Raw genomic sequence first — 23,812 nt, forward strand, 5'->3', positions numbered from 1 at the left:
CACACACACACCACACCACACACACGCCACACCACACACACACACACACACACACACACACACACACACACACACACACACAAATCTCTTGAATCACCAAGGCAGATATCACAGAATATCTTGCCCCAGATAGTTCATGTTTTCATGGAACACATTCAGCCCAATGTGTGGCTTACTACAGGCTTTCCAGGAGCAACATCTGTGCTTAGCCCATGCACGGATTCCTTTATGTGGCATTTTCACTCAGCTTTTTAATAACAGATTAAAACAGAATGGGAATATAATTACAGATATACACATAAGAGAACTATAAAATTATCAGACTAAAACAAAATCCAAATATAACTGAGCTCACTTAGTATAAAAATTAATAGCCTTCAAACGTCCTGGAGGTTCAAGAGATGAGCACTGTATTGTAGCACAAGGTAATCCTTATGGGGATCCAGACTCATCTAGAAAGATTTTGTGATGTGCTCTATCTTCTATTTAAAATGGCCAGAAAATACTATACATTTTTTAATTATTAAAAAATTTACGTAAAAGTTTTGGGAGAAAGAACTTGCAAACCAGTCCTGTCCAGACTGTGAAATCCTTCTCAGCCTTTATCCTGAACCATCCATCTCATTACTATCCTGTTTGAAAAAAAAAATAACCCTTGGGATAAATTATCACTCAGACCCTGTACAAGAAACAAGGCTCCGTTGGTTTTCTTTACATCCCTGATGAGGTGCTTTGGTGGCATCCTCACCCCTGGATAGCTCCTTGAAGAGAGTTCTCTATTATGTGGTTTTGGAGAGTAGATAACAGGTGAAGCTCAGGGTGCACCATGTTGCCTAAATGGTTGTCTTCCAGTCCTGGTTTCCATAGGGTGATCTCCTTTCTGAGCTCCTGTGAAATAAAAGAGGGCTTAAGGGAGCATGTGAACATCAACCACCTTGACTTTGGAGAGAGTATTTCAGCTCCTACCGGTTGGTGGACACGACCCTTTTCAGATTCATAGCTCCATTCCTTGTTCTTTCTTTTGACAATGTTAAAATTCTAGAAAAACTGTAGTCAGATGCCATTTTCAGTGACACAAGTTTATTACAGTGATCTTCTGACCAACAGAGACAATGTGCCTTGAAAATACTTTTTTTTTTTAAATTTCCAGAAGCACTCTTAGCAGGCTTGAGGGAATTGTGGGAACATGTAAGACACTATTTAAATATCCCTGAGTGAGGAAGTTGGGTAGGTCACACATTTGGTCACACCTCATAGAGTTGAGCAGGATGGACTCGGCTCTCCCGAGAAAGAACCTGTGTCCTGTCCACTCTCGGAGTGGAATTCACAGTGGCACTTGGCCCACAGTGCTGCCATGAGATCTTCAGTGGGCACAGTATCCACCAGGAGTTAGCTGGACGACAATTAGTTCCCCATCATTTATCTGGAGGTCTTCACAGGAAATATCAGTAGCATTTACAGTCAAGTAAACGATATCTTTGAAAGCCAAAGAAGCCACCACAGTGAAGTCAACCCTTTGGCCGTTGTTCAGCATTGGGATAGAGATGGGACTTTGACGCTTCCGGAAATGGAGGTTGATCTTGACCTCTTGGAAAAAGGAGCCCTTCATGTAGATGAGATAAAGCCCATCACAGCTGATGGTGATGGAGTTGTTCTTCACCTCCATGGTCTGATACTCATTCCTGGGTAACTTGATGAATAGTCTTCCTTCCTCACATCCTAAAAAGAATTGAAAACAAGATTATTCCTAAGCAGAACATGCGATGAGAACCTTCCAGTACAGCTAGATCATGTGAAGAAGAAGTAACAAGGAGGGAGAGGCCCTGGAATGAAGGAAAGCAAGGGAACGCTACAATATAGCGATGCCTGGAACCAGCTGTGCCTGTGGAAGACAGGAAAAGGTGGAACCAGTGCCAGTCTTCAGGAGAGTGTAAGGCAAGGTTGGGAGTCAGAGCTGAGAGAGTACAGGCATTGCCGCTCTGACGTATGGCAGGAAGGACAGGTTCCAATATTTCCTGATTTTTCAAAAACAAGAAATGGCAGCATCTTCAGTGATTACTCTCCAGCTGAGGGCATAGCCTACAACAAAGGTTGGCAGGGGTGGGGCAGCACCGCCTGCATGGCCTTGGTCTGTCCCTCCCGAATTTGTTTGACCCAAAGCAACTGCACTTAACCATTTCCTACACCTTTCTAACTAACCATTAAATACCTATTTTCTACATGCCCCAGGGAATCAACCTCACCGACAACATCGTGGGTGTTCTTTGCCAGCCGTCTAATAAGCCTGGTAATACAGTCAAGAAAGGAGGAATCAAAGTGGGCCTCAGTCCCATGAAGCAAGGAGTAAGAGCTCAGGGACACAGCCACCTTTCTTGCTTCTTGCTTCTACCTCCTATAACCAGCGTTTTCCAGAAAGTGACTTGGGACGAGTCACTGCCACAAAGAAAGAAAAGGAGGAGGAAAAGGCAAAGGGGGTGAGGGGAGAACAGGACCAGCTCCAGCTTTGGTAGCTTCGTGCTGGGCCTTTCCAGAAGCAAGGCCCAGAGCTTGTTTCTTGTAGTTCTACATCAGCCTACATATCACCTTGAATGGCTAAGCACCACATCTTATACACCTGCTCTGGCTCAGGACCTTTGCCCTAGTGCTGCCCCAATTTAATAATCCTTACTTTGTACCGAGCCCGGGGACTGCACTTTGAATCAAAAATAAGGATCATTTATTGAGGGCAAAACATACTTCCCATTCATCTCAGAGAACTTAATAGATCCTCGAAAACTCATATAGAAACCTCTGGTGCTTGGCTGCAATCAAGGACCCAAGTAACCCTCTTGATCAAAGCATCAGGCTGTCTTCATCTATGGCCTCCTCCAGCTCTCATGAGATGTCGTCATGTTACAGAGTAGAGCTGACAGGTGTCTTACAGCCAGACAGCCTTAGCATCCTTAGATGAAAACAAAATAAAATGCCTACCCCAAAAGAGTAGTTCTAGAAGGATTGAGTACAGGCGCTTCTTTGGTTACTAATCTTTTTTCTTTTCTTTTCTTTTCTTTTCTTTTCTTTTCTTTTCTTTTCTTTTTAATATTTAGACTCCAACAATTTTGGGATGCAACACTATTCTAAGGGAAATGACAGATCTGTGTTCTGGGGGAAATGAAGAGACTACAGAAAAGACCTTTTTAAAAACATGGGCACACGGCTGTCAAGGTGCCTCAGTCGGACCTGAGTTCAGTTCCTCACCCCCACCCCACATACACATGTGTATGTGCTCATAAACACAGACATACATGTACCACACAGATACACAAGACAAGACATAAAGACCAATTAAACTTTTGGTGATACTCACTGGTAACTTGGGCTCTGAGACTCTGGACTGGAGGGTACTGCACCTACGGAAGGCAAAAAGATGGATGTTTAGGGGAAAAGTGAAAAGGTTTCAGCAGCCCACAGGGAAAATACTTGTCAACAGAGGTAGCTTTTACTTTGACCTGGACTTGCTACATGGCCCTTGTTCTTGTTTTGTTTTGTTTTTTCTATTACTATACATTCTTCCAGTGTGTGTGGTGAGGGATGGGGGATGGGGAGGTGTTATTCTGCTCTACCATGCAAGCATCTGAAATATGAAGTCATCACTTCTGCCCAACTTGTCTTCCGTATATTATGTTAATATACTATATACTATATTAGCACCCCAATTCTCCATTTAAATAGCTGCACACTTTAAGATACCCCAGAGACACTCCCAGATCAAACTAGAAGAAAGTTCTAGAGGCTTTTCGTGTGCTTTCTCTTCTACTGCGTCACAGGGGTACACAAATACAACACAATCTGCTCTAAATCTTCAGAATGCAGTATGTTTAAATGTAGCTGGCTTTCACTTTTTTTTTTACATTTATTTTGTGTGTGTGAGACTGTTTGTGCGTGTGTGTGTCTGCATTTGTACAGCTGTGCATGTGTGTGAGTGTGGTGTATGTGCATGTATGTGTGTGTGCAAGCATTTGCATGTGTGTGTGTATGTGTGTGTGTGTGTATGTGTGTATGTGTGTTTATAGAGGTCAGAAGCCAACTTTCAAAGAGTCAGTTTCTCTTTCTGTCATGTGAACTCAGCCTCAAGTCCTCAAGCTCAGCAGTAGATGCACTTTTTCATTAATTAGTTTTATGGTGTGTGTGTGTATGTGTGTGTGTGTGTATGTGTGTGTGTGTGTGTGTGTGTGTGTGTGTGTGTGTGATATTTTGTAGAATCAGTTCTCTCCTTCCACTTTTACATAGTTTCAGGGAATCAAATTGAGGCTGTCAGGATTTTACCCACTGACCCATCCTGCCAACCAAAGTAGCTGTTGTTAAGCTTTGGATCTCTTCCTTCTCCTCTTCAACAGCCGGAGAAACCCAGCGCGAGTCAAGTCGGTGCACAGCAGGAAGAAGTAACAGTATGGAGAAGCTTGGTAGATAAAAATGCACAGGACTCGGCAGCCAAAAGACAAAGAAACTCAAGATGGAGCAAAGTCATAACAAAGGGGCAGAGCCATAGGTAAAGTATGTTCATGTCTGTCAAAATCAGAAATGTCCCTGTGCACGCTGAGTATATATCAAAGAATGCACCAAGAAGCCAGTTGCAGATGCAGTCTCCAGAAGGGAGAAATAGAAGCCTGCGGTCAGGAATAGTAGAGACCCTTTCTACAACTTTGGAGGGGAACCACATGGTGTATACCCTACTAACAAAGAGAACGGGAAAAATGCCCACTATTCCCGCCAAGAACAACAGCCACGAGGCTATTTTTGGCAGAAGGTCCTGATCAGAGGCATGAGAGAGATTTGTTTTCATGCCCTGGGCAGTGGAATTCCTGTTTCCTACTCTCTTGGCAGACTAGTAGCCAGCCGCAGTCAAAAGGATTCCGCTGGGGACTCCCACACAAATGAGGAATCCCCCACTTCTCTTTTCAATATGATCACAGGCCTTCCTGGGCTAAAATCAACAGGCTGCTTGGTGGGGAGGAAGGGCTTCCCGGAGCACTGCCAGCCCCTGGGTTGCAGAAAAGCAGTCGTGATGCAATGTGGCGAGACCATGGCGAGAAATGTAGACTGGGACAAGAACGTGAGTCTTGGCTCCCGCTCCCTTTGCACGCTGTTTCTTTGTGCTTCAGGAAGTGTTCCAGAAGAAGAGCTCACCAAAGCCCCATTACCCTCACTATCATAATCCCCTAGACAAATACCGGGCCCTGTGCTCCGGGGCCAGCCAGTGCTGCTTGATACCAGTACTCTATGCCCTAGCCTAGGGTCGGCGCAGTGCGCAGCTCCTGGCTTCTGATACCAGACAAGCAAGTACTGGGTGGGCTGAGCATCTCCCTGAAAAGCACTACAACACTGTGGGCACCCGTGTCGGGGCAAGCTCCCCATGCTGTAGCTTTCCATGATACCTACACTTACACTCCTCCCCAAACAGCAACAATGAATAAATAAACGGAATACAACTAGTCGGTGTGATGGCACACACCTTTAATACCAGCAAAGGAGGCAAGGGCAGGTGGATCTTATCCTGGTCTACACGGCAGGCTCTAGGCCAGCCAGAGCTACGTAATAAGACCCTGTCTCAACGGAGAAACAAAACAAAATGGCAGCTCTGAGTTGATGTGGGAATTGAAAATGAAGAGAACAAGAAGTTTCCTCGTTCACAAATTTCCTTCAAGCTCTCTGATCTCAAAGTCCTTGTGACTTGATCTTTTCTTTTCTTTCTTTTCTTTTTCTGTGTGTGTGTGTGTGTGTGTGTGTGTGTGTGTGTGTGTGTGTGTTGCTGGGGATTGAACCCAGGGCCTTTCACATGCTAAGAAACTGCTTCACCACCTCTACCACCAAGCCATACCTCTAACCCCGTCTAAAAACCTTTTGATTTGTACCAGTGTCTTGTCAACTTTCAACTCAATAGGTATGCGGTTTCTGTGAATGGCAAAAGACAATCCTTCCTACTCCCAGAACTTTTTCTATTCTCAATCTACACACCTGATGCTCAACACCATCTGCCCAACCCCTCCAGAGTTACACTTCTCAAAGTCACCTCCTCCCTGTGCAGAGACATTCCTACATTTCCTAGAGATACGCTACTATCCAGGGACACTGCCCAGAGCCATCCATGCAGGTCAGGGACATCCCCACGGTTCCAAAGCCAATGGCATGGTTGGCCCGGCTGCATCCTCATTCTCACATGTCACCCATATCTTTTTGCGTCTCACAATGAAGCCCATGCTTTTCTCTAGTCCCCTTCCCTTTAGATGAAAAACCCAGTAGGGCAAGACAACGAGCAGATCTGACACACTGGGATTTGGATCAAATTGTGGCTTCTCTGGCCCTGTGAACTTGGAAAAGGCACACAACATTTCTTGGTATTAGCCTTCATACTCCCGATGATAAGGCTTCACACTTGTAACTGGAACGTCCTAAGAGCTAACAAACAGGACAGCAGTTTACTAATCACTCAGAAAAGCCTGCTGGTTCTCTTCTCGATTTCCAGAAGGGTCTACTTATCTGTTTTCCCCATCACAATCCCAACCTCAGGCCCAAATCAAATCCTTAATGCTTGACAGCTATATCTCCATACCAAATATTTTAAGTCTGTTTTCACAAAAACTTACAGAAGCTGCAGTTCTAACTGCCAGTACTCAGATGCAACCAAAGGTTCTGGAGAAGGTAGAACTATGGGGCAGCCAACAACGTGACCATTGTTTTCAGTGCTAAAAGGAAGTGAGTCATCTGACCATGAAAAGCTGTGGAGGAAACCTCACTTCGTATATCCGTGTGAAAGAACCAGCAGAGAAGGCTACACCCTGCGTGAGTCCAGTTGTAAAACATTCTGGTTGAAGCAGAGCTGCCCTAAAAGAGCGAGGGATACCCAGGCTAGCAGAAGAGGAGGGTTGAGAGAGGCAACACAGGAGAATATAGAAAGTGCAATATCAAAAGTGAAACCTATAATAAAACAGAATCACTCTTGACTGATAATATCTTCAATGGCTATAAGTCATAGACTATTTTGATGTGACTTTTAGAAAATTGCTTTAACTTGACGATTTTCAATTTCTTATCTGTGAAGTGGGGACAGAAAGTCTATTGTCTCAGAAGGCTAGTGTGAGGTTGAATGAGATAATATGTATGAATGGTTAGCACCTGACACAAAATATTTAAGGGGGGGGTCAATAAATATCAGCCATTATTCTTTAATACACAGAAAACAAAATCTATGCCATTTTAATAATTTAGTCTACATAATATTGTATTCTGCATATGAAAAAAGGAAGAATACATTAAAGAAACAAAACTACCAAAGTCCTTGAATCAAATTCTCTGAATAGCTATAAACTAGAGAGGACCTGGGCCTTATTTGAAAGTATACCAGAAAGCAATCTGAAGACTTCTGGTCTACCCTGATATATTAACCACCATGTCAGAATACCAAGAAGAGCAAAATCCATTCCCCAGAGCATCTCCAGATGCTAAGGAAACTGGGAGATGTCAAAGAGCCAGAGGGTTTCCTCATAATCACAGCTTACAGAACAGAGTTCCTTTACTCTACAAAGTGTGAAGGTCTCTCATTATAAGTGAAAAGGAAACTCCAGGATCGGCCGGCATTGAGTAAGCCTTGAAGTTTGAATAGGATTGTCTCAGAAGCATAAAATGGTATGAAAGAAGACAGCTTTGTGTTGAAGATGATGCCTCAGAGGAAGAAGTTAAAGTCCATGGACACGACGAAAGTTAAATCCTGTCCCCAAATCCACTGCGATTTTTATTATATCGTCGAGTGGTTTTCTTTTCCTTTATTTAGATTGTTGGGGATTGAATCTGAGGCCTTGGGACATGTAAGGCAAGTGCTCTAACACTGAGTCATAACCCCGGCTCTTTCTTTTTTATTTTAAGAGAGGATCTCACTAAGTTGCCCAGGCAGGCCTAGAGCTTACTTTCTATCCCAAGCTGTCCTTGAACTCTTGATCCTCCTTGTTCAGCCTCCTAACTGGGAACTAAAGCTTGCTACCACAAGACATAGCATCAATTTTCCTGCATGTGCAAATATAAATGAAGAGAAAGTGCCCTGAAGATTGTATTAATATTCCATTCCTCTGTTCTTGTATCTACTTCAGCACCAACCTTGGAGAAGAAGCGTTACCACATAGCAGATCGGCAATGACCTCATCATGATGGCACCCAGGAAAAATCCAGAATCCACATTTTCTCCTCTGGGTGTCAGATATGCTACAGATGAAGAAAATAAGGAAGGAAAGAAGGAAGGAAGGAAGGAAGGAAGGAAGGAAGGAAGGAAGGAAGGAAGGAAAAGGTGAACATGTGAACTCAGAAACAATTCAGTACCCAGATGGTAAATACAAGGTATTTGACATCTGACTATGTAATGTATGTGTCATATCTAGGGACAATTGAAATGACACTACAGGAAGATTTGTAAGTTTGGTGGTGCTTAAATGCTAAGATGCAATATAGTCTCCTAGAAAATTTGTGAAAAATAAAAGTAGAAATGTTCCCTCAAGAATCCAGGGTTCACAGTTTGAAAATCATTGTGCTAACCTGTCAACTTCTAAAGATTTTTGAATAAGCCCTGGGGCGGGGGGAATGGTACTCAAGAAATGCTTGCTATTCCCTGAAAACTATTCCATAGTTAAATAATGATATGATTATCATATCATTTGGTTGTTTGTCTAGAAGTAGTAGCAAGTTATTAATTATTGCTTGGCAAAATGATGTCAGGTCATAGTCCTTCTGAAAAAAGCATAAATTTGCTTTTCTTTAAACCCAAATAAAATTTTATTCTATCCATGTACTCCTTTTACCTTAGTGATTCATCTGTTATTGTGTTAAAGGAAACAAGCCAGATCCAGAGAGACAAACATTGAAAGAGTGAAGACTCAGATCACAGAAGACATTCTACAATTAGCAAAAGAAACCTCCAAAGGAGGCTGCTCTCTGTGGGTTTAAGAAAAGAGGAGACAAAGAGCTGAGAGCCTCTAATCGTGCCATGCACTGAGGTAACTACGTTGCAACCCATCACTTTGCCCCTGCTTAAAATCACCCCATGGTGACACATAACAATTACATGTAGAAATTTACAAATTATAATTAGGAAAATGAGAATCCATGCCGTCTTCGAGCTTGTCAGGGAGTAAAGGAAACTGAGTTCAGGGTTACAGTAGTTGCTCTTCTCTTGATTCTGGTATACCTTAAAAATAAAGAGTTCATAAGGAAGCATTTACCGTAAGACACGAGACTGATTTGAACTCTTCTCATCATTATCAAGTGGGATCAAAGTTTTGGATTTGGGAATAACTGTCCAAATGCTCGAATTCTAAAATACCCAGTTCTCAAAAAAGAAAACAAACAAACAAACAACAACAAAAACCCAAAACTTCTTGGACAGCCCTGTAGGTTTTCAGTGTAGATCCCATCACCAGCATTATCACATGGCCTCTGACTGGCCTCCTGTCCCAGCAGGAGGTTAGCAAGCCCCTCAGACAAGCTCAGAGTGGGGGCGTGGTTGAGCTGGAGTCAGCTACTTCCCTGGGCTGCCCAATAACATAGAAGGAAGACTCCGATGGCTGGTCCTCCTCCAGCTGCTCATGCCATGGCCTCAAGAAGGAGATAACGTTTTAAGAGATCATCTTTGGAGAGTGTCAACCTCTGCTTCTGACTCAGTGGGATGTGACATAATGCTGTTGACCTTATAGTCATCTGGCATTTGTCAGGAAGAAGGGTATTTGTGCCAGGAGCAGATGTGACTCATCAAATATGAAACCAGAAAGTAGGCTTTGCAGTCATATATGGAGCCTGCTATTCCTCATTCAGCACCAGGGCACAATGTGAAGATTTCGAGGGAGCACATGAATGAGTTGTGAGTCACTTGAGGAGACCGGGAAAGATCTGTGACAGTATTCCCTTAGTGCACCATGCCACCTCCACTGTGACAGAGTTGCTATCCCCACCTGAGCTTCTACCATCTAAGAGGCCATGGAAGCACATTCATTGGCTGTGTCTCAAAACAGAAAAGTGAGATTTTTTTTTCACACTTCCATGCTACAGTAGACTGGGAGGGTAGATTTCCTTGCTTGAGGATTTACTGTGTAGTTCATGTAAGAAGCCTGTTGCAAAGGGTGGACTCTGCTTCTCATAAAAACGAAACAAAATAAAACAAAAACAAAAGCCAACCCAACAACCAAAAAAACCTCAGGACCTTGTTTAGGGAAAGGATCGAGAATAGGAATAGGCAGAAATTTGGCCAAAAAAACAAAAACAAAACTCCAAAACAAACAAACAAAAAAACCCTTCAATGTTCATAAAAACTTATCCCTAAAGTTAAATTCTCTTAGAGACAAAGGCAGTGGCTTTGAAAACCTTGCTTTAAAAATTTTATAGAGATTTTTAAAAAATATTTTCTTATTATTATGCATACAGTGCTGAAAAGGGCATCAGATCACATTATAGCTGGTTATGAGCCACCATGTGGTTGCTGGGAATTGAACTTATGACCTCTGGAAGAGCAATCAGTGCTCTTACCCACTGAGCCATCTCTCCAGCCCCTTTTATAGAGATTCTTATGAGTCCAAAGAAAAGTTACATTAATTCTCTTCCAAAACAACTTCTTCACAACCAGCCTGAATGCCTCTGATGACAGGTTTTCTGTGTTTTCTTTCCTTACCGGGGCTTTGTCTTCTTACCCACTACACAGTGGGATGATAAGCTGGTGGCCTCTTCTAACCACACCCTCTCTCATTGTCAGACTAAGTACTGATGGTTGTGTGTGGGCCCTAGAGAGTCTTCCCACTTTCCATCCCAAAGAACATGGACTCTGCTTTCATTGCATTGTCACTAGTTGCCCCCCACCACCACGAATAATCTCATATATTCAACTAAACAACCAAAGCAGCCAGAAGCATGCGCGCAACCTGAACACTAAAATGCATGAAAAGAGATACGCCTGAGCCAACACACTACTTCTTTGTATTCTCAATGGCAAGATGTTCTTGTACTAGGATTTCCGGCTCCAAATTAGCTGGAGAATACCTTAGCTAACACTGACAGAGGGATCTGCTGAAACATTTCTCTCTTCCTCCCCTTGGTGATTGAGAAAATATCCACTAAAATATTCTTGCACTGGTTTAGTGTCTAAGCAACCAAGAGAGTTAGGTTTACAATGCATCCTGTGCATCACCTGCTGAGATGGCCAATTCCAACAACTGTGACCGATGTACAGTATTACAAGTGTCTGTTGTTATGTGACCATATAGCTGCTGGCCTAGGTCTGGTCATGGTTATTGAAATTGTCCTGGTCATCTCTGAGTATAAGGAAAGCAGCAAAAGTCCTGCTGTTGATGTCTTCTACTAGACGTAACCCATTTCTAGTCTCATATACTACATAAGAAGGGACTGCCGCCTTAAGAAGGCAACCTAGTAGAGTGGACTGGGCACCAGACCAGTAGGGATTTCCTACTTTCTGTACTGAATCTGAAACAAGTCCTTTCCCTTTCTGGCCTTTTATTATTCTCATCTCAATTAAGATGGCTGCACTGCAGTGCCAAATGACAACTCCATTGCAGAAGTTCATCAGATCACATCACCGAATTCCAAAGAATAATCCCCAAACATTATGTGTCAAAAAATAAAAAACCCTCTGGATCACAGATCTTGACACAGACCCCATCTGATGCAAGAAAGGCAGCAGGCCTCTCCCTCCCCAGCAGCAGAGTTTCCTCTGGTAATTAATGAACACTCAAGGTTTTGCCTAGTGCAGTGGCAAGGCTCTGAGACTCATTTGCAGGGGGCTGAATTCTCAGCATGTGCTCCCAGGAAAAATGAGATTGATGAAGGCTAAAGTCATCAGATCATGTAGCACTGGGAGAATGATGGTGGTGACAGTGATGACAATGGCATTTTTAACTAAAGCTTTTTCTAATTAACAGAAGAGAGGAAAAAAGACTGCAAGAGAAAAGAACCCACACTTTAAAAAAAAAAATAAAGTCATTCATATTACATCTCAATTGTTATCCTATCCCGTGCATCCTCCTATTCCTCCCTCCCTCCTGCTTTCACCCTATTCCCCTCCCCTATGACTGTGACTGAGGGGGACCTCCTCCCTCTGAATATGATGCTAGGTTGTCAAGTCTCTTCTTGGTAGTCTGCTATCCTTCCTCCGAGTGCTATCGGACCTCCCCATCAAGGGGACATGGCCAAATATGGGGCACCAGAAGAACCCACACTTTTTGAATCACAACTGAAAGCAAAGCAATTCCTGTGAAATTCCTTACTATTTCTTCCATGTTTGGCTACCAGATCACTTGTCATATGTCCTGCCGTTCTCATTTAACTGCCTTCTTTTCCCACTGGGTTACAAACACTATCTGAACAAGGAGGAGCATTATCTGTCTTGCCTAAGTGCCTGTCAGGAAACCAGTACTCATAAACACTAATTTTAAAAGACATAAATGGTTTCAGTGGGTTGAACAGCATGCCCTTTAAATGTGTGTGTATTTAAAACTCAGAATGCACCCTTATTTGGAAATAGATGGGCATAAGAGTTTTCACAAATATAAACAGTCAAAATGACATCAACAGGACTAAGGCGGGTCCTAAATCCAATATGACTGGTGTTCTTCAAAGAAAGTGGGATGACCCACAGAGACGAGAAGGTGGCCGTGTGATGATGGGAGCAGAGGCTGGTGTGAAACCAAAGAGCCTGAGGAGTTTTGGCAACCACCCAAAACAAGAGAGAAATGAGGAAGGATCCGTGTCTAGAGCATTCGGTGAGAGCATGACCTTTCCAGCATCAGCAGCCTTCAGGACTGTGAGGTTCAATTCCTGTTGTTTTAAGCCACCCAGCTCGTGAGAGTTAGCTAAAGATGCCCCAGAAAACCACTGAACAGTTGAATGCGTATTTGCAGGCAATGTAGAAACCACACAACACATCAACACAATTACTTGCATTGGTGTCTAATAGAATTAGCAAAATCTAAAAGATTATACAGGGCAATCTCCTTCCTGTTTAAAAAGAAGAGGAGGGGGAGGAGGAGTTGGAAGACGAAGGCAGACTGGCTTCCCTCTCTATTAGAACATGCCATGTGGGCAATGGCTTGTTTTTGGAAAGTACCCTCTAAAGCATTATGTAATCATCAAAACTTCATTAACCATGTTATCTTTTTGTGCAAGTAGTTGTAAGCCTTTCTTCTGTGACAGAGCACAACTCCCCCAATCTTTCTTCAAAAGCAACCAATGTCAGACAGGAAAGTCAAATTTTGAAATAGTCACAAACATTCCTCAGGTCCAGCGCTCTGAAGTCACGGCCAAGCGTAGAGACAGAGGCCAGGTTAGAATTTTGCCCCTCCCCTTCATTCCCAGCCCTGGTCTTCCTGTGCAGACCTAGGCCAGCCACTTGCTCCAGACTTCCCCAACGCAAAATAGCACAACCATGTCGTTTCAACCTACCTGCAAGGACATGGTGTAGAAGAGAAGCCAGAAGCAGGGGAAAACTGGGCCAATTGAGGAGGACGCATTACTATGGGACAAACCATTCAGCCTCCCTCTGTCTACTCTCTGCCCTGAGACCTCTGATTTTCCCAGTCTTCATTACACCACACAGAACCACAGCAACATCTTGAGGGGCCTTGGAATCTGAAAGCATGAAGTACCTAACACACAAGTAATTCAGAAAACATGTCTATTACTAAACTGTAAAACATGTTTGACAACTTATGTTATAATGAGAAAGGCATTATTTGCTCCCTTGCTGATTATGTTGATGTTTCTTTTTTAATTTATAACATTGACTTATACTTTGTAAAATTAGGATCTTTGTCTGACTGCGTATCTGGATTCCAGGTTCATGTCCTTGCTGTCTGCAGAGAAGCCCCGCCTTCTGTGTCCATCACTTAAACTCATGGAAGTTCTCAGTTTCCCATCAGCATAATGCTATACTTTGTAATGAAGGCTTTGATCCATAATGTTTATTAAACAGTATAGAAATAAGGTGAGAGTTTCTTTTTCTTTGTTAGTTCATGGGAATACTTAAAATGTTATCAAAGACAAGAAAATATGTACAAATTAACCCACCTATGGGACATTTCAGAATCAAAGATCTCCTAAATAGAAATCGGCCACTCAAGTCATCTGTGTTTCTAATATTGTGAGCCAGACTACAAGTTTTTTGTATGTATAATTTCCTGCTGTTTGACAGCCAAGTCTCTGAAGAATTGGAAAATGTGAATGAAAGTCTATGGAAATAGCCAGTACGTATATTTTAATCCTGTAACTCTAGATTTTTAAAAATATATTAACTTATTTATTTATAAGTATGTGCCTGCCTGAGCTTTCAAAACCCTACACATACATGTGCCCACAGAGGCCAGAAGAAGGTACCCAGTCCCCTGAAACTGGAGGTACGTGGGGCTGGGAGCCCCTTGATAGGAGTGGTAGGAAGCAGACCAGGTCTTCAGACTAGCAGCAAGCACTCTTGTCCACTAAGTCATCTTTCCGACCCTGAATTCTAGACTTTTGAACCATTTTTAAGCAGACACTAATAACACTTTATGACTTCATAAATTCTCTCCTTCTGTCTTCTTTCATTCTCAGCTACGTCCATAAACAACTCTTAGCTAGAAAGCCATGTTTAAAAAAACAAACTCCAAGAGGCATTATTTTAAGCCCCAAGTTTATAATACAGAAATCAAGTCTATGAAGCTATGGTTACTCCTAAAGTGGCACGCACTCTTGGTGCGCTGGGGTGCAGCTGACTGCACTTATGCAGGCGCACACACCCACTACAAAGCAAAACTTACGCCACAGCGTGGTTACGTCAATATGTCCAAGAATAGCAGCAATAACCTTGGCAGTTACAGAGCTCAGTACTCAAGGGTATGATCCTCCCAAGCAAGTCCTAATCCCAAAGGTATTAAACTGACATGCAGGAAATTTTACTCAGGATCACGAAGCCAAAAGCCTGGAACAAGGCAGACTTCTGTTTCATTGCGTGTGCTGTTACCCTTCGATGTCTCTCCCCAAGGTCTGCATTCTGGCGTATTCTCACTTGGTCATTTGAAAAGTATCAAAACTAGCAAAGCAGAGGACGTTAGAGAGTCCAGCTTCAAACTGCCTCTTCTGTGCATTTCGCTAGTGACTACGGAGAGAGAAGCCTGTGACATCACAGCTCAGGCTTTCGTTGTCGTCACTTTCTTTTTACAAGTTAAGTCCTAACAGCACTACTCTCGGCTCCTCTGACTCACGTGATCACAAAGAGTTGATGCTCCTTTCCCAGAAACACAAAACCCCTGAAATGGGAAGAAAGTGGCATGTTCTTTGAGAGTGTAGAGCAACTGTCACCAAAAGGAAAAGAATAATCAAGGCAGGGATGCTCACCCCTTGGCAAAACTGCTCAGTGGTAGCAGCTGGCGGCAGCAGCCAACAAAGGAAGCTCATATCCATAGGTCAGGCATGTGTATCTGGGTGCGACGTTTTTCAGCATAATTCACACTATGCTATCCTATTTAAAAGACTGGGGTCAGAATGTATATGTACCTAAATTGCTCATTTAGGAAATACCACCAATGTGTGAACAAGAATAATATTGCCTCACAGTGCTCGCCCTCATCTATGCGAATGAGCTCTTGATTCCCAAGAAGGTGGTTTCCTCTTAGATCAACAAAGGTTACTAAAGGCATTTGGTTAAGGATTATAGAGGGCCAGCTGCCTTAAAGACATAAGAGAATGGTTAGTTTTACTGTGGTGCCCCCTAGTGTCAGGTGAGATTAAGTTGAATCTGTATTGCCAGTCTTTAGACCCAATGCAAACAGTACCCTATATAAGAAATTCCACTCTTAACCTTAACATCATCTGAAGTATGTCATCTCTTCCCTCAGTTGCCCTGGCTCCACACGTATAGATCCAGACATCTTAGGCAACCCCTTCTTCCTCCATGCCTCTTCCTACTGTGCCTGGAGCAAGTCTCCATAGATTTGTCACCTTTTGGCCTCACTTAAAGTCTGGACCATTAATTCAAAGAGTTTAAAACAAAAGAATCTTCTCCAGTGCAGCTTTTATTCTAAAGCTTCAAGCAGTGCCCTAGACAAGAAAGCACTCAGAACAAATGTGAGGATGATTTAGCTGATAAGAATTCTTGTACAGGAGTCAACGCTATCTAGTTAATTAGGTAGACAAGTGATCGTGAGCAGCTTACCTACCTTCCTTGGGTTTTTGTTTTCTTATAAAATACTGTGGCTAATACCTACTCAACAATCCAGGGTCTCTGGTCATTTCATCAATACCCACCATTAGAGCCTTAAAGTTCTTTATCATGAATTAATTCAACATTCCAGATGTTCCTCTTTTAATTCTTAAAAAGTTGCTCAGAAAAAAATCAAATTCTACTTGAATTTGAAGTTTGAATAATTTCTTTTAAAAGACATGTTAGATTATATGTAGACATTTAAATTAACTCTAAACAAAGATTCAAAGCAAATTCCTCTTTCTAGTATTTAAAAATAATTTTAAAAAATATTGAAGTTATAATATGAAACATCACCAAGAAACCGAATTCTAATTCTGGCTCTCTTTGACACAGACCACTTCTGCTTTCCCCAGCAGAAACAAGCAAGAAGGTGGGATTCGCTAGGAAAGCATTCTTAACTCTACAAGGTCATGATACAGGCAACATAGAGCTCAGAAGACTTCAATAGCCCCGGAACACACAAATATAATTTACAACAGCTCCTCACCAAGTGGGGAGATAGCTCAGATGTTAAAGTATTTGTCTATAAAATATGAGAACCTAAATTCAGTTCCCAGAACCCACGTAAACACCAGACATAATTGCGCACACTTATAACCCTAGTACCGTGAAGGCAGAGGCAGGAGGATTTCTGGGTTTCACTCACCAGACAATCTAGCCTAACTGGTATACCCCAGACCGATGAGAGATGCTGTCTTAAAGACAGTGGAAGGCACTTCTAAGAACGGCATTCGAGTTTGTTCTCTGGTCTCCATATGCAATTGCACATACACATATAGCCATGGACACAAATGCAAACACCTGCATATAAACCTATATATATGCATGCATACATATAAATATTCACATATATAAAAATACAACCCCCACATTAAAAATAATAAAAACAAAAAGCTTCTAACCTCCTAGGCCAGCTTTCCCTCCACTAGAGTCACGGTGAGACTAGAAGCCTAGCACTTTAGACAGTAACGCAGGGCAAGGCCCAGTGTGCCATGAGTCAGCTGCTGCAGCGCTCAATTACATCATTTGAATCACTGATATTCCAGAGTGTTTGGGTCTTCCCTCCTTCTAAGCAAGGCGTTTCATGAACTCAGAATGTGTTACCTAAATAACTACAGAGAATATAAATTAAGTATAGAAAGTATATGCATGAAAATATGATTTCTTCCAGGCCAGCCTTAAGAGCCAAGAAATCTGTACCTTTAGGCACAAAAAGTCTGCTAATGTACATTTTCTGACCCTTCAGCCCTCTGGCCTGTTCTTTGGAATGACATGCCTATTAGCTGCTGACTTGAAAGAGACGTCAGTGTTGATCCCATACAACTGTCCCGTTACCGATGAAGAACCAAGGCCCAAAAGAAAAAGTGAGCTGTACAAGATCCACATGGGTAAGCCTCTTTCGGGGGTGGGGGAGGGGCGGTGAAGGGGCATTTCAAAGACAAATAAAACCCTGCTTTTCATGTATGTGAGTGAAATTTAAGCCAGTGACTGCTGTCGCTAAGTAGGCGTGAAGGAAAAGCTGACAGCCTGTGAGAGTTTAATAAGCCTTAACTTCAGAATCTCAAATGCAGGAAATGAAGGCTAAAAAGTAAGGGGGGGGGCGCGGAATGAGCATGGTCGCTTCAAAATGCCTTTTTCCTAGAACAGAAAAACATAGTTGTCTAGGGTGTAGAATAACCACTGCAGTTCAGTTTCCCCCGACAGCTCACTACAAGATATAACTCCCCGGAGGAGAGGTCTCCTGGCATCATCCCCCCACTGCCTGGTCCACCACCCCACCAACCATAATGCCAAATATTAGTGTTTTCAAAGGTTGCCAGTCCCTTTGTCAAAGATATTGTCTTCCCCCCTCACTCTCCCCATCAAAACAATTTGACCAAATCGCACGGGAAGTGCATGCCCCCTATCTACGCTCTCCTCCCCTTACTAAGAGGGATGAAATATAATAATCCACTGCACTGCCCAGGCCCTGGAACGGTGTAAACAATTTAAATAGCTACGCCCTCCCAAATCTTCTCCGTCAAGAACAGTCAAGTTGCTTATTCTATGAGCAAACAGCTTCAACGTTCAGTGTACCTCTCCTGCTCTTGATTGCATTTTTGAGTCAAGGCCACGGAAAACAAATTCCTGCCTAGATTTCTGCTTACCACAAGGACCTGAAAACATGGCTTTATTTCCCACCTCTGCCACAGAGTTTCTGGGTGACTCGAAGAAAGGACCCCTATTCTTATCAGGGCCCTGGGTGAAACTCTCCACTGAGATCACAGACGTCTACCTTTTACGCCCGTGTTTCCCTTTTTTCTCTCTCCGGGCCCTTATATGCCTTGGTTACCCTTGACTGGGGCCTTGCGTCCTTCCTCATCCCACAGAGTAAGGAAACACACAGCCTTGCGGTTGTTTGAAACATCTCAAGACTCCCAGGCCTATGCAATGCGCTCCGCTGGTCTATTTTTAGTTACTCTGTTTACTTTCTTCTCAGAAAAGCCTAATTCCGGTCTGCATCCTAACACACACACACACACACACACACACACACACACACACACACACACACACACACACACACACACACTACTCCACCCTAGCACCATCTCCTCAAAGTGCTTTTTATCCAAAGTCCTGCGCAGAGACCTATGCGGGAGCAGAGAGAAGAGAACCCGCACGGCGATGCTCCAACTGGCCAAGCCGCCTTGAGCACCGCACCAGCTACGTTTTCTGGAGTTTGCTGTCCCAAGGGACGAACACTGTGCATGGTTCAATAGTCATGACACATATACTTCCCCCAGCTTCTATTTACCAAAATCGCCACTTCCGGTACACAGAGACAAGCCCAGGCATTTGCCTGCACCGTTCATCGTATCCTGGTTTAATCTGAAGTGCCTCTGTCCCTGACATGGACCTTAAAAATAACTTCCGTCTTCTCTGTCATCCACCAGGGAAAGATTTCCTGACATAAAGTAACCACCGAGGCAACAAGAATTATGAGGCCAGATCCAACAAGGAATTTTGGGGAGACCACAGAGTCACCCTCTGCTGCAAACATGTAAAAAACATTTAAAGAAAAAAAAAACCTGAGGTTTTAGAGTGATTGTCATATATATATATATGTGTGTGTGTGTGTGTGTGTGTGTGTGTGTGTGTGTGTAGTCATTGATGCAAATGTGTGAACAATCAAATGCGCCCACACATGCCCTTCAGATACGAGATCCATGAGAGGAAAGGACTTAATATTGAATTAAAAAAAAACAAAAACAAAAACAGATCCCTGCAGATGCATGAAAATGATAGATTTCTTGATCTAACACAGCGCTACCAGGATGAAGAGACAAAAGTGACCCAAAGCTTCAAGGTGACAGCTTATTAAGATATACCAGGATTTTTGCTTTAAAAAAAAAAAAACCAACTAAAAACAGGTCCCTTCTGTCTAACACTGCTACTGTTGAAATAGGAAGGAAAAGAGACATCAAAGGGCATTTGACCACACTTTACAATCCCTTCGTGGCAGTGATGGGGGGGGGGTTGTGGGGTGGGAATGGAGGGGGGGGTCTTCAATAGTTTTAGCATTACATTATTGCCAGGTGGCTGCAGCTATTGCAACTGGCACTTAGCAGGAGCTGGAGGGAAGGCAGCACGCATTGGCACATCTTACCGGAGAAGGGTGGAGGTGCAGACAGACGTAGATGAGGCACAGGAGCAGCCCCGCTCCCTGAACTCCAGAGACCACCAGCCAGACCTGCTCCTTCCACTTCAGTCTTGGCCTCGATCCGTTTTCCAGATTCTCGTGCAGGGGTTGAACCCCTTGCCCTTCCATCTTCTCGGTCTCGGTATGGAGACGATACAGCTGTGGCAAAGGGGAACCTGGGGAAGGCTGGTCTTTACCACAGAGGAGGAGAAAAGGCCAAAGCCAAGCTTGTAGGTCAGAAGATAGAGACTAAGGTTCCAGAACCTGAGGCAAAAGGCAATTGAAGGAGCAGGGCAGACTCTCTCAGTTTTAGCTCTGCAGATTCTGCAGGCGGGGGAACTTCTATGTGACTAATCTGAATTTCCCCTTTACTTTCTTTCTTTTTTTTTTTTCCCTCTGGGCTAACAGGGAGTTGTTTTTGTGGCATCCCAGTTATGAATTGAGTGACTTCAAAAATGACAGTCATAAACGAGTGCTCTTAAGCTTTCTATTGCATTGGTAAAGATAAAGATCATCATTTCTTTCTTTTTTCTTTTTTCTTTTTTTTTTTTTCACCTTATTTCCCAATCCCTCAAGACATCTTAAATCATAAAAGAGATTTGAGGAAAATGCTAGCCAGATACTCTTGTTTCTATTACGCAATTAATCTACCAGCCCATTTTACAGATTCAAGAAAAAATACACACAGGTCATTCTTGAGATGAAAAGAACAAACAGGAAAATAGGAGGGTAGATACAAAGAAGGGGTCTTATACATAATACATCCCATTAAACCAAATAAATTAATATTTATTGAGCAACTACTATGTGTCAGACATTGTGTTAAACAGCCTTGCAACCATCACACTTATTAATTTCTGGAAAAATTCAGTAAACACATAATCAATTGGTGCAAATGCACAAATAGTCAAATGTGCACACACATGCTGCAGCCCTTCAGATACAAGGCCCATGAAAGGAAAGGCCTTAATATTGAAACCTTCAGAGTTTAATATCAGAAAAGAAGCAGAAGAAAATTCTGTCGCCCACCTCCACCCCCACCCCTTCACTCTGGTTTATATTCCCACCCCACACACACACAACATAATTTTTGCATGAGTAATTCAAGTAACCTTTGAAGGTTGTTATTTTCTTTGAGGTGTTGGCTGGATTCAGAGCTGGCTAAGTAGAACTATCTTCCCCGGGCGGGGCTGGAGAGATGACCCAACAGCTAAGAGCTCTCTGCTTGCTCCTCCAGAGGACCCGGATTTAAGTCCCTGTTCTTTGCACGGGGTCTCAAAACCATCTGTAATTTTAATTCCGGAAGATCTGATGCCCTTCTTCTAACCCCTGCAGGCATACAAGTGGTCCACACAAACACACATGTAGGCAGAACCCTCATACATTTAAAAAAAAAAAAACTTAAAAAATATATCCTTCCATAGCCAACTTTTCACTGCTTACCTTTCTCACTTATAGATGATGCACAGTGAAATTAAATAAGCGTGAAGTTATAATGTCAGGTCCCAAATGACAAAATATTTATTGAGTGTGCAGTATGAATTCAAGGCTACATAAGATAGCACAGTGGTTCTGAACATCACTCTCTCTCTCCTTGATGGGAAAGTGTGTCTCCTGCTGTCTCATGGAGACTTCAACAGATATTTAAAGAAAGAACTGAGAGAGAGAAATATTCTGAGTATTAGAAACATAAGAAGGTATACAAAACTTCAAAATGTTTGTTTGCTTTTAGAGACAGGGTTTCCCTGTGTAGTTCTGCCTGCCCTGGACTTGCTCTGTAGACCAGGCTGGCTTCGAACTCCCAGAGATCCGCCTGACTCTGCCTCCCGAGTGCTGGGATTAAAGACGTGTGCCATCATGCCCAACCTGAAACTTCAGATTTTTCCCAATTTAAAAAAGTCATGGATGTGAAGAATATTAAACAAAAACCCAAGCTGCAGGAAATGGGAAGCTCCTTGCCACAGCATCCCACAATTTAAATAAGCTGATGCCTACATTATAATAATGAGGCTTTACATTTGGGGAACATCCTGGGACCTAAGGCTTGCATCCGAGATTTAAAGGCGGACTCCGGTCCCACATACACTACTCTGCAGCAGCAGTGGTTCCGTCAGCCAAGCACGGGTGAGGCCTGGAAAATGAAGACAAAGGACAAAAAAAGAACAACCAGCTAACACGCAATCACTATAGCCAGGTACTCTTCACCCATCTATTTTCAAAAAAAAAAAAATGACTGAAAGAGATGGAGGAAGGGAGAATGCCTAAAACTGTAATAGAAACTAGAGACAAAGCAGGTGGTGGTGGCCCAGACCTTTAATCCCAGCACTCAGGAGGCAGAGGCAGGCAGATCTCTGAGAGTTTGAGGTAAGTCTGGTCTATAGAGCAATTCCAGGACAGCCAGGGCTACACACAGAGAAACCCTGTCTAGAAAAAACAAAACAAACAAAATCTTTAAAGAAGCTAGAGACAAGCTGAAAAAGTATAAATGTGCACTAATGTTGAAAATCTTAGGAGCAGCCAGTCTGCTTAGGAATGAGTGTGTGCGTGTACACATGCGTGCATGAGCCTGTGTGCATGTTTATGTCTTGTGTCTGTATGTTGATGTGGGGGGGGGGATGTACAGCCATTTGCATGTGTGTGCATCTAGCAGCTGAAGAGTGACATCAGGCGTCTTCCTCAGTTCCTCTCCAACAGGTTTTGAGGAAAGCTCTCTCCTCAGTGCTAGACTGAAAGCATGCTCCACTGTGACCAGCTTTTACATTGATGCTGTGCATCCAGCTCACCACCTCGTGTTTACACAGCAAGAGCTTCCCGGACTCAATCATTTTCAATGACTGCTAAAAGGACAAGAAAATAAACATCTATGAGCACCAACGTGCATAGCACACGAGCTTTCCTTATCACTTGCGTCATGCTTCTCTGAAGAAAAATTGACAAATACTCTTTGTCCTTATATTCAGTAGGAACTGTAGAGCAGTTTTGTGTCTGGTGCCAAAAAAAAAAAAAAAAGCAGAGGCAGCTGAGCTGGTCTGGAGGCTGCACAGTTTCGCTGTGCTCCTACTTCTTGATCTCCTACTGCTATGCTTTTCCCCCTTTGATGTTTTTTTTATTAGAGTTTAAGTGGTATATTGTACACTAGCTTCTTTTACATTGACCGCATTCCCTCACAGCCCTTGTGGAAGGGAGAACACACAAACATGCACACACACACACACACACACACACACACACACACGGGTAGAGAGAGGAGGGGGAGGGAGGAAGGGAGGGAAGGAGTGTAGGTGGGAGAGTTAGAAAATAAACTGCAAAGTCTAGGCGAGATCTTTTAATAGACTATGTGACTGTCTCAGTGTTCATCATTGGTGGCTCTAGCACTTGAACATCACTGATTAAAAACCACTGTCAATGACATCATCGGTGGCATTTTAATCCTGGGCAGATGGACAGAGACCTCCATCTTGAAGATACTTTTTAATAAAACATAGTTGAAACGTCTGTAAGGAAGTCAGGGAATCACTAACTCTGTGGACAGTGTGTTTTAAAACACCTTACAAAAGTAAATATGTCTGCCAGAGTGAACTAGCTTTGAGTGGCAACCCAGAAAGTAAAGTAATCCTAAATGATTGCTTCCCATAGACACTAACCTCCTACAGTAATAGCCAAAGCTATAGAGAAGTATGGAAAATAAAAAGACTTCAAAAGATGACAGAATATCTCATGTTCAGAAACTATCAAAACTTTTGGGGGCTTTTTTGGTTTGGGGGATTTTGTTGTTGTTTTGGGGTTTTTGGTATTTGGGGTTTTTTTTTATTTGTTTGTTTGTCCATTTGAAATATCTATGCACGTCATCGCTTTTCACTCAGTAAGTCTGGACC

The 23,812-nt window shown here is 42.9% G+C and overlaps 1 protein-coding gene across 1 annotated transcript; it reads right to left on the minus strand.

Annotated features, from left to right (window-relative positions):
- Positions 1 to 1,186: 1,186 nt before the first annotated feature.
- TNFSF4 (TNF superfamily member 4) lies at positions 1,187 to 20,406 on the minus strand. The gene is made up of 3 exons (XM_084781720.1): positions 19,905 to 20,406; positions 3,347 to 3,389; positions 1,187 to 1,719 (listed from the first exon to the last, which is right to left on the minus strand). The coding sequence occupies exons 1-3, from the start codon at positions 20,064 to 20,066 to the stop codon at positions 1,364 to 1,366; spliced, it is 561 nt and encodes a 186-aa protein (XP_084637846.1). The 5' UTR covers positions 20,067 to 20,406; the 3' UTR covers positions 1,187 to 1,363.
- Between the last annotated feature and the right edge of the window lie 3,406 nt (positions 20,407 to 23,812).

The sequence above is a fragment of the Acomys minous genome, assembly GCF_964271855.1.
Source record: "Acomys minous genome assembly, chromosome: 1".
Classification (NCBI taxonomy): domain Eukaryota; kingdom Metazoa; phylum Chordata; class Mammalia; order Rodentia; family Muridae; genus Acomys; species Acomys minous.

What these genes read in the sequence shown, in the direction of transcription:
- TNFSF4 (XM_084781720.1), bottom strand. Translation starts at nt 20,066, where the DNA reads ATGGAAGGGCAAGGGGTTCAACCCCTGCACGAGAATCTGGAAAACGGA. An exon ending in TGCACCTCCACCCTTCTCCG is followed by an intron (nt 3,390 to 19,904) that starts GTAAGATGTGCC and finishes TGCCTTCCGTAG; the next exon opens with GTGCAGTACCCTCCAGTCCA. An exon ending in TCTCAGAGCCCAAGTTACCA is followed by an intron (nt 1,720 to 3,346) that starts GTGAGTATCACC and finishes AATTCTTTTTAG; the next exon opens with GATGTGAGGAAGGAAGACTA.